Here is a 13833-nt window from a genome sequence, read left to right as displayed (position 1 = left end):
ACCTCAGTTCGTTCACTGAGCCAACCTCTTCTTTCTTTCATCAGTGATGGGAAGGAGGAGGAGGAGCCTTGTTAGTTGTGTCAGGAAGTTCTGAAACCATCCTGCTGCCTTTCACTTACCAAGGGATACTGGATGACCCAATTCACTTCCATTATTCTCTAATTGAAAAGATGGTATCCCATCTAAGACACCCAGTTTTCTTTCTCACTTTAAGCTCCATTCATCCCCATACCTGTCTTGAGGATCTAAGTTTCTCAAAGGCAGGGAATTATGTCTTATTTGTCTTTGGATTTCACCCACTGTGAAAGCAAGGAAGGAAGGAAGGAAAGAAGGAAGGAAGGAAGGAAGGAAGGAAGGAAGGAAGGAAGGAAGGAAGGAAGGAAGGAAGGAAGGAAGGAAGGAAGAAAGGAAGGAAGGAAGGAAGGAAGGAAGGAAGGAAGGAAGGAAGGAAGGAAGGAAGGAAGGAAGGAAGGAAGGAAGGAAGGAGGGAGGGAGAGAGAAAGGGAGGGATAAAGGAAGCAAGGGAGGACCAACTCCTAATGGCAATTGTGGACCAGTGAGATCTGGTCTTTTCTCCCAGCCCAACACACCTATTGTGTGCCAGACACTGTGCTGAGTACTGTGGGAATACAAAAAGGCCAAAGTCTGTCCTGTGCTCCAGGAGCTCACACTGTGAGGAGTAAAGGAGAGCATCAGAAGCCATATAACCTAAAGCCTGGGGAGGAACGGGGTGCAATGACCATGAGATGAAAGGAAGAGACTGCTCTGTGCCCCCACCACCTCATTCCATTCATCAGGACTGGGAATTTCTTCAGCTTTTCTATCTCATCCAAGTTCTCCCAATTTTTGTTCCATCTCTGACCAACATACCCCACCTGCCCAACCTCCTGACTCCAGCCCCTCCTGGAGAAAATTGTCTCTGAATTAAGTTCATAGGATTGAGTGCTAGGAGGAACCTTAGAGGTTATTTAATTCAAATTCCTTATTTTACCGACTAGGAAACTGAGTTCCAAAGAGCATAAGTGAGTTCCAAAGGTTACCCAGATAATAATTGGCAGAGAGGAGCCAAATCCAGGTCCCCGGTTTCCCAAATCCAATTTCTTTTCATTATAATATACTTTATCTCCTGCTTTCCTTCTTCAGGAGGTCCAGACAGATCCCTTTTTAAGAGCTATGTATCTGAAACCCAGAGTAATAATGATGATGGTAACACCTGGCATTTTTTTAAATTTTCCTCACACCCACCCTGTGAGTGACCAGTTGTTCAGCATTCTGCTCACTGCCTCAAGAGGCTGAGAAATTCTGTCTTCAGGGTTCACCCTCTGCTTCCTCCCGGTGCTAGTTCAGCACCCCTGGTCTTATTGTCTGCTCCCAGTTAGCAAACTGAGTCCCTAATCTCTGCTGTTTGTCAGACAGAGATAACTGGTCCTTTGGCTGAGATTGCATTGTCATTGGAGAACCTTTGTTCAGGAGAGGCAGGGAAAAAGAGAAGCCGTACTGTGCCAGCCCCCCGACCCTCCCTCAATGGCGCCCCCCCAATTTGCTGCCAGCTATTCAGAGGGAAAGGTTTCCTAGGAAGATCTTCGGGCATATTTTTCACTTCAAATCAATTTCCCAGCAGGATAGGGGAGGGACATCTGTTTCTTCAGGATGGGTGGTCTCCGAGTCCTGAGAAGAAAAGAAAAATCTCCCACCCCTTTCATCTGCGACAGAACTCAATGATTTGAGGTTGATAAAGCAGTGCTGTGGTGAGGTTTGCCCATGATGGGAGAGAAAGGAAATCCAGGCCACCAACATTCCTGACTCAATAATGTTCATTTGTTTCTCTCTCTCTCTCTCTCTCTCTCTCTCTCTCTCTCTCTCTCTCTCTCTCTCTCTCTCTCTCTCTCTCTCTCTCTCTCTCCCTGTGTTTGTCTGTCTCTCCCTTCTCCTTTTCCCTCTCCCTCTCTCCCCCCTCTATGTCTCTGCCTCTCTCTGTCTCTCACTAACTCTGTGTCTCTGTTCCTTTGTTTCTGTCTGTGTATATGTTTCTGTTCCTCTCCCTCCCTCCCTCTCTCCCTCCGCCCAGCAAGTCACAAGTCCCCAAGCTACTGCATGGAGCTCTCAAAAGGTCAATTTTTTGAAAACTGGAGAGGTCCTATGTGATTCCTATAGGACTGGGGTGAGAAATACACCAGAGGCTGAGCTTTTGGTCAGGTTGGTATTTGTTTTCCTTCTGGAAGAGGGTGGGTTGGCTCTCAGATCACTAGGTGAATTCCAAAACATCCCAGGGGTTAAGATGCCAAATGCCATCCATCATTGGTTCATAGATTTAGAGGACATCTAGTCTAAAACCCCCTTATTTTATGGATGAGGGAGGTGTTAAGTGACTTGACCAGGTCATGTAGGTCACAAGTAGCAAAGCGGGATTTGAATACAAGTCTTCTGATCCCAAACCCAAAGCTCTTTCTCCACTGAATCAAGGATGAGGCTATCCTATATATCAACATGTCACTTGAGCACCAAACTCAAGTTCTAGTCTTTAACTGTGAAATCCTGGCCAAGTCACTGATCCTCTTCATGCCTCAGTTTTCTCACATATCAAATGGGAATAATATTTCCTGCCCTACTTACTTCAGAGGGATGTTGAGAGGCTCTCACAAAGCAAAGCAATGGGAAGAAAAATAGAAAAGCCTGGCTGCAGGTCATCCATTACCTGGTGGTTCCCAGAGCCTGACCAGGCACTGTGAGGGTTTCTGATTTGGCTGGCGATGCTGGTGGCAACACTGGGCTTGGGGGCTTTTCCTCCTCCTGGAGGGGTTTGCTCTCAGCGTCAGCATCTTCAACTTTCACAGCTGGGTGTTCTCTTGTGGCAGGCACTTGGAGAGGAGGAGGAGGAGAAAAAATATTAACAGAGAGAAAAGGGATCCCAATGGAGTCACTTAGCAGAGCCCCCAGGGCCTCACTAATTATTGGTTGGGGAAAGGAGCTACTCTTGGAGAAAACTGTGAAAATTTTGTTTTTGTTTTGCCCTCTGGCAGAGTCATTTCCCTGTTCTCCAAACATCAGGTTTCTGGCTTGATGAAACTCTGGTCCAGACATCGGCACCTGGAAAGTCCTCTGGAAATGCCTGAGCTCAAAGCCCTCCCTTCCCAGTAAGGGGGTCTCATTGATGTGGTCCAGATAGTCAACCACACCACTTATAAATAAGTTGTGCCAGGGTCTGCCTCCATGAGTCCAATTTGTAGGTTTGCTCCCTTGGATTTCATCTGCAAATTTCCCTGAGCTCAAAATGTTTCAAAGTGCTGAGTGCTATCTCTGAGAAAGCATTATGCCCAGGGGTGAGTCCCTGCCCAGTTCTCTGGAATGGAGTCACACTCAGCAAACATCCCCCTGCCAACAAATCTGTCAGGTGGACCAAAGGTGGTAACTGGGCTGAGCCTCAGTCAAAACCTAGAGTCTTGAAGTTTGGCATTAGTAAACTCTGCTTCTCATTTCTGGCCCCTTTTCTCCCTTTTAATACTTCTCCCTATTCCTACATCAGAAGATCTCTCATGATATCCAGCCCCTCCCTTTGTGGAGAGTCACAGCATCATTTAGACAATTCATTTAAATCGTTCACACTATGGGATGTTAATTAATGTGTCATTAATGGTGATCATTTCAGGCAGCCATGGACAAGATTTTTTGGAGGAATCTTTGAATAGTGTAAACCATCCCTTTCTATCTGTTGAAAGTTCCTTCCTTCAAGGCCCAAATTAGGAACTATTTCATCTGTGAAGCTTTCCTTAATGCCCCAGGTGAAAGATCTCTCCCCCATACCCAATTTCTCCTCACACTCTGCCTAAATATCTCCTTTGTATTTAACTTGTTCTCCCTATCATCACAGATGTGTGTATGTGTGTATGTGTATGTGTGTGTGTGTGTGTGTGTGTGTGTATATATATATATATGTATGTATAGGTAATGTGTGTGTGTATTCTCCCACTCCCCATTCTAGATTTAAGGTGCTTGAGGGTAAGGTCTTCGCTATATCTGTTTTTGTAAACTGAAGTCAGAAAACAATAGTAGGTGCTTAATGTATGTTGAAATTGTGGCACCTCTTGAATCACAAACTTAAGATAACTTCTGCCAGTCCTAGGTGTAAGTAAAGAAAGACCAATGAGGTTCAAGCTAGCCAGAATACAGCCAAAAAACAAACAAACAACAGAAGGTCCTATGCTAAGTAAGGTGACTGCTCAAAGTCCTTGGCTTCAGCCAACTATCTGACTTACAGTTAGAAAATTCCTTTTTAACTTCTATTATATCCCTGATGTTCTACCCAAGACCCAACTCATAGACTCCCCAGTAGAAAGAATGTTGGATTTGGAGTCAGAGGACCTGGGTTCATGGTGTAATGGACAGAGTGTCAGGATTGGAGTCAGGCAGACCTGGGTTTAGCTCCCCCTTTTGGCACTTACTAGCTATGTGACCATAGGCAAATCACCTAATGACTCTGGGGTTTACGTTCCTTGCGTGCAAAATAAAAAGGTTGGAGTTAATGACATCGAAAGCTCCATTTCACCTTTAAATCTTTGACTCTGTGACTGACTCTTTATATAACTTTGGGCAAGTCCTTTTCCCTGTCTGGACCTCAGTTCCATCATTTGTAAAATGAGAAGGTTGGACTAGGTAACCTCTAGGATCCCTTATAGCTCCAGGTCTATGATTAAATCAAATAATGAACATAAAGTATGTTTTTAACTTGAAGAATTAGACAAATTGGAATTATTGTTATTATAATCCTGTGAAAACCCCTCAGAAGCTTTGGGCTGGAGGGTGGGGGGGAGGGAGAGTAAGGTTTCCCTCACTTCCACAAGGCTTTCAGATTTGAACACACCAATGAACTAGAAACAAGATCCAAAGAATAGGCAAGGGGTTCTTAACTTGGAGCCCATGAACCTGTTTATTACTTTAATATTTTGATAACTATATGTCCATGTACTTGGTTTCCTTTATAATTTTATACATTTATTTTATTCACTTAATTATTCACTTATTTTACTTATATTCACTCATATTATTCACTTATTTTATTTATATTCACTTCATTATTCAGAAAATGGTTCTACAAATTCCACCATTACTACCAAAAGGGTCCCACAAAAATGGTGAAGAACCCCTGGACCAGGTGACGGTCAAAGGACCACTGACCTTCATTCCTGTTCCTTTTTTATGTATATCTTCCAGAAACAAAAACCACCAATTTTTACACCTTATTGAGCCTGGTACAAACCTTGCCCATCTTCCCACAGAAGCATCAGTTCAACAAGATGGATACAAAGAGTACACCCACTTCCAGGCAAGATAGTCCTGTTCAAAGGACCTGCCATGATACTGATAATTAAAGCCCAGCCGAGAACATGCAGATACCAGAACTGGCATGCACTACCACCCCTGTAAGGCTGCCATGCAAGGAAAGGGTCATACTACCTAAGCGGCGGACTGAGCTCTTTGCCTCCTTCACGAAACTGGGCTTCGACATCCCAGTCCTCCTGTTGATGAGGACAGGGATGCGGGTGGTGGGGTATCGGTAGCTCGGCACATTGGGGAGATGCTCAGCTATGTTTTGGGCAGCAGCATGGGGGTTCCTGTGGCTAAGCGGCTTGTCTTGGACCAGGCGATCTAACTCCACATCTCGTCTTTGCTTAGACATGGCACAAGGGGCCCCAGAGCCTCAAGCAAAGGCCAGGACCCCAGAGACTGTAACAAGAAACATAGAATCATGTGAGATGTGACATGGTAGCAGCTGCTAGTCAAGGGGCTCCCTTTGTACAAAAAAGCATCAATGGCCCTGTAGCAGGAGCTCACAGAGGTGAACTCTGGTTGGACTCATATTCATGAAGACTTTCTAAATTTCAAACACCTTGGTCCCAATATACAGCACTCCTAGCACCCTTCATGCCTAGTTCCCCATGTCTAGAACTCTTTTCTTCTACTTCCTGAATTCTCGGACTTTTGCAAGAAGTCTTTCCTGATCATCCTCAATCTTAGTGACTTCCGCTGAGACTACTCCCAATTTATCCTGTATCTTTTGTATGTATGTAGTTATTTAGATGTCTCTTCCATTAGACTATAAACTCCTTGAGAGCAAGGATTGTTTTTATTTGTACTTAATAAATGTTCGTTGGATTGAATTAAATTGAATTCTCTTCCCCAAAATTTATATGAAAAAGACCTATCTGGGCATTAGCAACCAGGCATAGAACCCAAGTAGTCCTGAGCCACTTTCCCTCCAGAGAAGCATCTTAGACTCATATAGCCAAAAAACAAAAAGCCAAAAAAATCATAGGATCTCAGAATTAGAAGGGGCTTCACCCAGCCCCCTACTTTATTAGGAAATACTCTTGACAACAAGTGCCTCTCCATTCTCTCTGCTCGAGCATTTGAGTCATATGGAGACAACTCTCTTATCAGTCAATAAACATGTATTAAGCCTCTGTCTCTCGTTCCATTGTTGGACAGCTCTGGTCTTTACAAAGTTCATTCTTTAAAGTCTTGTTGTTGTTTTTATATAGTCAATCAATCCACAAGCACTTATTCAGAATTTAGTATACTCTGGCGACTGTTCTGGGATCCCAGGATAAACACCAGAGTGGAACAATCCCTAATTATCAGGGGTTTACATTACAATGCAGTTGAGCCTTTGTTCGCATCTTGTGCGTTTCCCGAGTGAATCAAGCATTGGGTGCTGTCATCCAAGCCAGATTGGAAGATCCCCAAAACCTGGGAACTCTATCTCTTGCTCCTCTGGTATCTCCCATAGGGATTAGCAAAGACTTGGCAGGGAACACAGTCAGCGTTCAATAAAGATTGTTGAGTTGAATTGAACAAGCCAAATACTGAGCAGCAAAACCTAATTATAAAGCAATTTTTATACTGATGATTTGATGGTTCTGAAGGTTATACCCTTCTCCACCCCTTCACTGCTCCATTCAGTATGGGGAGCATACAGCTCTCACTGATGACAGTGACCTAAATGGTGGTTGAGTTTATCCATTTGACCATGGGGCACAAATAAGAGTAGAATTCCTCACTACTCCCCTTGGAAATGGAGCAGGCTGGACTGGGATGTAGTTGAGGATCTGGGCATTGAAGAACAATGAGAAAAAGAGGATAAGAGTCGTGTGTGTGTGTGTGTGTGTGTGTGTGTGTGTGTGTGTGTGTGTGTGTGTCTGTATATCTGACCTGATTTCCAGGCTAGGGTAGAATAATCAATTACACAAGAATAAGATGGAAGGGTTGCAAATAGACATAGTTTATATGAAAAAAGATGTGGGGGTTTAAGTGACCATAAGCTTATACAAACAACTGTTATATGACAGTCAAAAAACCTAGACAAAATTAGAAGGAACGCTATGCACAGAATGAAGAAGGAAATAATCCTACTATACTTGGTACTGGTCAGGAGCTTTGTGTTTAGTCCTGTATGTTATATTTTAGGAAAAACATTAATAAGCTGGAGAGTAACTACAAAAGGGTAACCAGGAAGGTAAGGAACCTGGATACTATACCACATGAGAATCTCTGTTGAAGGAATTTAGTCTAGAGGAGAGAATTTTTCCAGGAATTCAAGTCAAGCCTCCTGGTCTACAGTCTATAGGTTCCACTCTCCTCTCTTTTTAAAACATTCAGGCGCTGTTTGATTTTCTCTGGTCTCACAGTATCTCTCTCTCTCTCTCTCCACAGTTTTTAGAATTCAATGACAATCTCTCAGGAATCATATCTGATGATCTTTCCAGCAACCTGTGATGTAGTTATTTGGTCTGGATGTCTTGAACTCCTCAGGGGCTGTTGGTGCTTTCTCACCATTTCCCTATCACTCATGGGTATCAAAGCACAGCATTTTTGTTCCCTCCCTTGCAGTTTAAAAGATCATTCTTCTTACTAAAATAAACAACAGAAAAAGAATTCCTGAAAAATTCCAAAATGTATTATTAAAGGAATGGTTGGTTTTAAATTGAAAGAAGTAGTGCTCACAAAGAACCAACATGCCTTCACCAAAAGCAATACATCCGACCTCATCCCTTTTTTGATGACTAGATTGGTGGATCAGGATAGTGCTATAGGGATAGAGATGGAGACTGGGGAGTTATTGGGGATGAAACTCCCTCTACCAATGCAAACTGGCACCTAGAGTACTGAGCATCATCTAGGATATTGAGAGGTTAATTTACTTGTCCAATATGTATCAGGGGAAGGATTTGAACCTGGTCTTCCTGACTTTGAGGAGAGCTCTCTAATCATTACATAACACTGCCTTTCATACAGATATAGCTTAGCTATAATTATTACTAGGTATTTCATGATATTCTTATGGACAAGATGGAAAGACCCAGACTAGATAACAAAATATCTAAGTGGATTTGGAACCAGTTGGGTAGCTAGACACAGAATGATCATTAATGGCTTGGTGTCATCTGTACAGTGGCATGCCCCAGGAATCTGTGCTTCACCTTGCACTATTTGACATGGTTATTGTCTATTCTAAAAGCACAGATGTCACAGGTATTAGATTAGCAGAGGGCACAAAGTTTGGAAGGATAGCTAATTTACTAGATGATAGTGTCAGAATCCAAAAAGATCTAGAGAGACCAGTACATTGGGTTGAATCTAATAAGATGAAATTTAAAGATTTAAATATGAGTTTAAAAATCAGCATCATAATTACAACATTGGGAAAGCATGGTTAGACATCAGTTTGTCTGAAAGAGATCTGGGGATACTAGTGGGCTGTAAGCTGTGAGTCAACAGTGGGATATAGAGTCAAGAAAACTAATGTGAGGAGGCGCCAAGATGGCGGAGTAGAAACACACAAATACGCTAGCTCCGAACCCACAGCCCATGAAATATCTGTAGTAAAGAGCTGCCAATAAATTCGGGAACAAGAGAAGCCACATAACAGCAGAGCGGATAAGATTTCTGTTCCAGAGGGACCTGCAAACCTCTCACAAAAGGTCCGTCGTGCTGTGGAAGCAGAGCCCAGCCCAGCCCTGCCCCGGCCCCGGCACCAAGAGAAGATCCGAGCAGGCTTCAGGGATGGGATGTCCAGCGGCCGCACAGGTCCCTCCACCCACAGGTGATGGGGGTCGGTAAGAAGGTCTCTTTGGTGGGTCGAGAGGGGAGTGGGGTGCCCCCATACTCAGGGCCCCTCAGGAGGCAACAGCGGAGGTGGAAGCAGACTGGGGCTCCCCAAGCAGGCAGGAGCCTGGATCCATTGTTGAAGGTCTCCGCATAAACCCCCTGAGGGAACTGAGCCCTTGAGGTGGCCCTGCCCCAACCTGAGCACCTAAACATAATCTCACACTGAATAGCAGCCCTGCCCCCGCCCAAAGCCTTGAGGCTAGGAAGCAGCATTTGAGCCTCAGACCCCAAGCGCTGGCTGGGAGGATCTGGAGGCGAGGTGGGTGTGAGGAGAATATTCAGAGCTCAAGTCACTGGCTGGGAAAATGCCCAGAAAAGGGAAAAAAACCCAAGACTATAGAGGGTTACTTTCTTGGTGAGCAGGTTTCTCGTCCCTTCCCTTCTGATGAGGAAGAGCGGTGCTCACCATCATGGGAAGACACGGAAGTCAGTGCTTCTACATCCCAGCCCACTCAATGGGATCAGTTCTGGGAAAAGGCCATAAAAAGCTCAAAAAATTTTCAAAATTATGTTAGAGAGGTGGAGGAAAAACTGGGAAGGGCAATAAAAGACTTGCAAGCAAAGTATGAACAACAGATCAGCTCCCTGCTAAAGGAGACCCAAAAAAATGCTGAAGAAAATAACACCTTGAAAAATAGGCTAACTCAATTGGCAAAGGAGGTTCAAGAAGCCAATGAGGAGAAGAATGCTTTCAAAAGCAGAATTAGCCAAATGGAAAAGGAGATTCAAAAGCTCACTGAAGAAAATAGTTCTTTCAAAATTAGAATGGAACAGATGGAGGCTAATGACTTTATGAGAAACCAAGAAATCACAAAACAAAACCAAAAGAATGAAAAAATGGAAGATAATGTGAAATATCTCATTGGAAAAACAACTGACCTGGAAAATAGATCCAGGAGAGACAATTTAAAAATTATGGGCCTATCTGAAAGCCATGATCAAAAAAAGAGCCTAGACATCATCTTTCATGAAATTATCAAGGAAAACTGCCCTGAGATTCTAGAACCAGAGGGCAAAATAAATATTGAAAGAATCCACCGATCACCACCTGAAAAAGATCCAAAAAGAGAAACTCCTAGAAATATTGTGGCCAAATTCCAGAGTTCCCAGGTCAAGGAGAAAATATTGCAAGCAGCTAGACAGAAACAATTCAAGTATTGTGGAAATACAATCAGGATAACACAAGATCTAGCAGCTTCTACATTAAGGGATCGAAGGGCATGGAATAGGATACTCCAGAAGTCAAAGGAACTAGGACTAAAACCAAGAATCACCTACCCAGCAAAACTGAGTATAATACTTCAGGGGAAAAATTGGTCTTTCAATGAAATAGAGGACTTTCAAGCATTCTTGATGAAAAGACCAGAGCTAAAAAGAAAATTTGACTTTCAAACACAAGAATGAAGAGAAGCATGAAAAGGTAAACAGCAAAGAGAAGTCATAAGGGACTTATAAAAGTTGAACTGTTTAAATCCCTACATGGAAAGACAATATTAGTAACTCTTGAAACTATTCAGTATCTGGGTACTTGGTGGGATTACACACACATACATGCACACGCACACACTCATAGAGACAGAGTGCGCAGAATGAATTGAATAGGATGGGATCATATCTTAAAAAAAAAATGAAATCAAGCAGTGAGAAAGAAATGTATGGGAGGAGAAAGGGAGAAACAGATTGGGGCAAATTATCTCTCATAAAAGAGGTAAGCAAAAGATTTTTTTAGTTTGGGGAAAAAGAGGGGAGGTGAGAGAAAAACATGAAGCTTACTCTCAGCACATTCCACTAAAGGAAGGAATAAAATACACACACATTTTGGTATGAAAACCTATCTTACAGTACAGGAAGGTGTGGGACAAGAGGATAAACAGGGTGGGGGGATGATGGAAGGGAGGGCATGAGGAGGAGGGTACAATTTGAGGTCAACACTCATAGGGAGGGACAGGATCAAAAGAGAGAATAGAAGTAATTGGAAGCAGGATAGGATGGAGGGAAATATAGTTAGTCTTATACAACATGACTATTATGGAAGTCATTTGCAAAACTACACAAATTTGGCCTATATTGAATTGCTTGCCTTCCAAAGGGAGGGGGAGGGGAGGGAGGGAGGAAAAGAAGTTGGAACTCAAAGTTTTAGGAATAACTGTCAAATACTGTTCTTGCCACTAGGAAATAAGAAATACAGGTAAAGGGGTATAGAAAGTTATTTGGCACAACAGGACAGAGGAGAGGATGGAGACAAGGGCAGAGAGGAATGATGGAGGAGAGAGCAGAGTGGTGATGGGGGCAATTGGAATGCTTGGTGTTTTGGGGTGGGGGGAGGGGACAAGGGGGGAGAAAATTTGGAACCCAAAAATTCTGTGAAAATGAATGTTAAAAGTGAAATAAATAAATTAATTAATTTTAAAAAAAAAAGAAAACTAATGTGATATTGGACTACATTAGGAAAGGGTTCACTAGGGTAGTGGGAGACCCACTGTACCTTGCCCTCATCAGACTACATCTAGGTGTCATGTCCAGTTCTGGACATCATGTTTTAGGAAGGATATGAACGAGCTGGAGAAAATCCAGAGAAAGACAGCCAGGATGATGGTGGGCTCTAAGTCCTTACCCTATGAGGGAGCAGTTGAAGAAATCTGGATGCTTAGTCCAGAAGAAGGGGAGACTTCAGAGGGGCGTGATCAATTAAGCACTGATTCAATGCCCACAATGTGCTATGTATGTTTGCTTGGCCCCAAGCACAGATTTGGAAAGCCACAAGTCATGCATATTGAGGCCAAATGTAAAGAAAAACTTAAAAATTAAACCCTCCCAAAAGCAGAATGTGTTTCCTCAGGTTGTAATGAGTTCTCTTTCACCAGAGGTCTTTGAGCAGATGTTGAAGGATCACTTTTTCGCCATGTTGAAGTCAATGAAATATGGGGTTTGTACTCAACAGCCTCTGATCTCCCTTCTGACTCTGAAATTTTCTGTCTACAGAATTCTGCTAGGTGCTGGAATGGTAACTTGTTTTCATGTGAACAGTTATCAGACGTGATGCCCTAGTCCTGGGAGTATCCCTCAGGGAAGTCCCTCCTCTCACCTCACCCTAGTTAAAGCTCTAATAACTGACTGTAAAATATGGTCAGAATAAGAATATTGTAACCCATCAACTAATGGGATATGTGCCAGCTAAGATTGGGGAGTATGTCATTCCATACCTTTCATTCAAATTTCCCTCATTATTGGTGCTGTCCATTATAACCACCTACAGGAACAGAAGGTCTCAGCAAAAGTTTCACAAGTCAGCAGATGGTGCTGAAACCCAAACCTACAAGATCCAATCCTTCCAGCTGAAAGGGAATCTTCTCTACAGAACTGAGAGGAAGGGGAAGAAACTACTCAAAGGGCAGGTCCATGGAAAGATCTATACTATACTTCCCATGTTCAGTGAAAATCAGATTTTCAGGGGAAATGTTATTCTGCTGCTGCTTGGGCAGCTATATAAAATTGTATGGGAAGGCAAAACGAAAATAAAGACAACTTTTCTTTTTCTTGGAAAGAAACAGGATATCTTCCTTTGATATCATCCTTGACCATTTCTTCCTTTAATCTCTGATGAAGAAGTGGTCCTTCTCCTCATCAAGGTCAATCTCTCTACAGGCACACTTGATCCCATCTCCTGTCTTCCCCAGTTGATTGACCCAATTATGACTCCCTCGCTCACGCTCTGTAATCTTAAATAGCTAGCTATTTGTTCCTTCCCTGTTACCCTCAAATAAAACCAAAACTTGGAGGGACAGTTAGTTTTGGCCTTAAAAAAAGCAACTTCAATAAACCCTGTCATTACCACAATCTTTGTCTATTCTCCCTTTATTGATCAAGGTCCTTGAAAAAGCCATCTACATTTAGTAATTCCACTTTCATCTTACTCCTTCTAAACTCTCTACAATCTGACTTCTGATTTCATCACTCAAAGGAAATTGCCTTTTCTAAAATTATCACTGATCTCTTCTTAATTGTCAAATCTAATGGCCTATTCTCAGTCTTCATGCTTCTCAACCTCTCTGTAGCATTTGACACCCTATTCAACCCTAGTCTTTCTCTTGAGCTCCGATCCTATATGACTCACTACATACTGGACATTTCATGGGATGTCCCTTAGCATCTCAAACTCAACATATCCAATACAGATCATCATCTTTCCCCCAAAACTCACCATTCTTCTCAATTGCCCTAGTTTTGTCAAGGGTAGCACCATCTTTCCAGTCACCCTAATCTGAGACAACAGATCCTCTATTCCAATCAGTTGCCAAATTTTATTGTTTTTCTCTCTCTACAACATATGACCCTGTCTCTCCATTTACACAATCTAGTTTCAGCCCTGGGCAATTGCAATGGCCTTCTTGCTCTAATCCTCCAGTCAGTAACCAAAGTGATTTTCTTAAAGGGCAGGTCTGACTATACCACCCCTCCACTCAACAAATCCAATGGCTCCCTGTTACCTCCAAGATCAAATACAAAATCCTCTGTTTGACTTTCAAAGCCCTTAATAAACTAACCATGCCTTACCTTTTCAGTCTTCTTTACACCTTCCTCCCCAAAATATACTCTTCAGTCCAGTGACACTAGTCTGCTGGCTGTTCCATGAACAAAACCAGTCATTTTTTCTGGCCATCCTCCATGCCT

General features: G+C 42.8%; 1 protein-coding gene across 3 annotated transcripts in view; it reads right to left on the bottom strand.

The window, feature by feature from the left end:
* CNGB1 (cyclic nucleotide gated channel subunit beta 1) overlaps nt 1–13833 on the bottom strand; it is a 105593-nt gene that overhangs the window by 56955 nt on the left and 34805 nt on the right. For all 3 annotated transcript variants that reach the window (XM_072636671.1, XM_072636672.1, XM_072636673.1), the window contains exon 17: nt 2696–2858. In XM_072636671.1, the coding sequence (XP_072492772.1) occupies nt 2696–2858 (163 nt within the window). The remainder of the gene's footprint in view (nt 1–2695; nt 2859–13833) is intronic.

Source organism: Notamacropus eugenii, chromosome 1 (assembly GCF_028372415.1).
Source record: "Notamacropus eugenii isolate mMacEug1 chromosome 1, mMacEug1.pri_v2, whole genome shotgun sequence".
In the NCBI taxonomy this organism is placed as follows: domain Eukaryota; kingdom Metazoa; phylum Chordata; class Mammalia; order Diprotodontia; family Macropodidae; genus Notamacropus; species Notamacropus eugenii.
The sequence above is the reverse complement of the archived record's forward strand: the minus strand, read 5'-3'. Positions and strand labels throughout refer to the sequence as shown.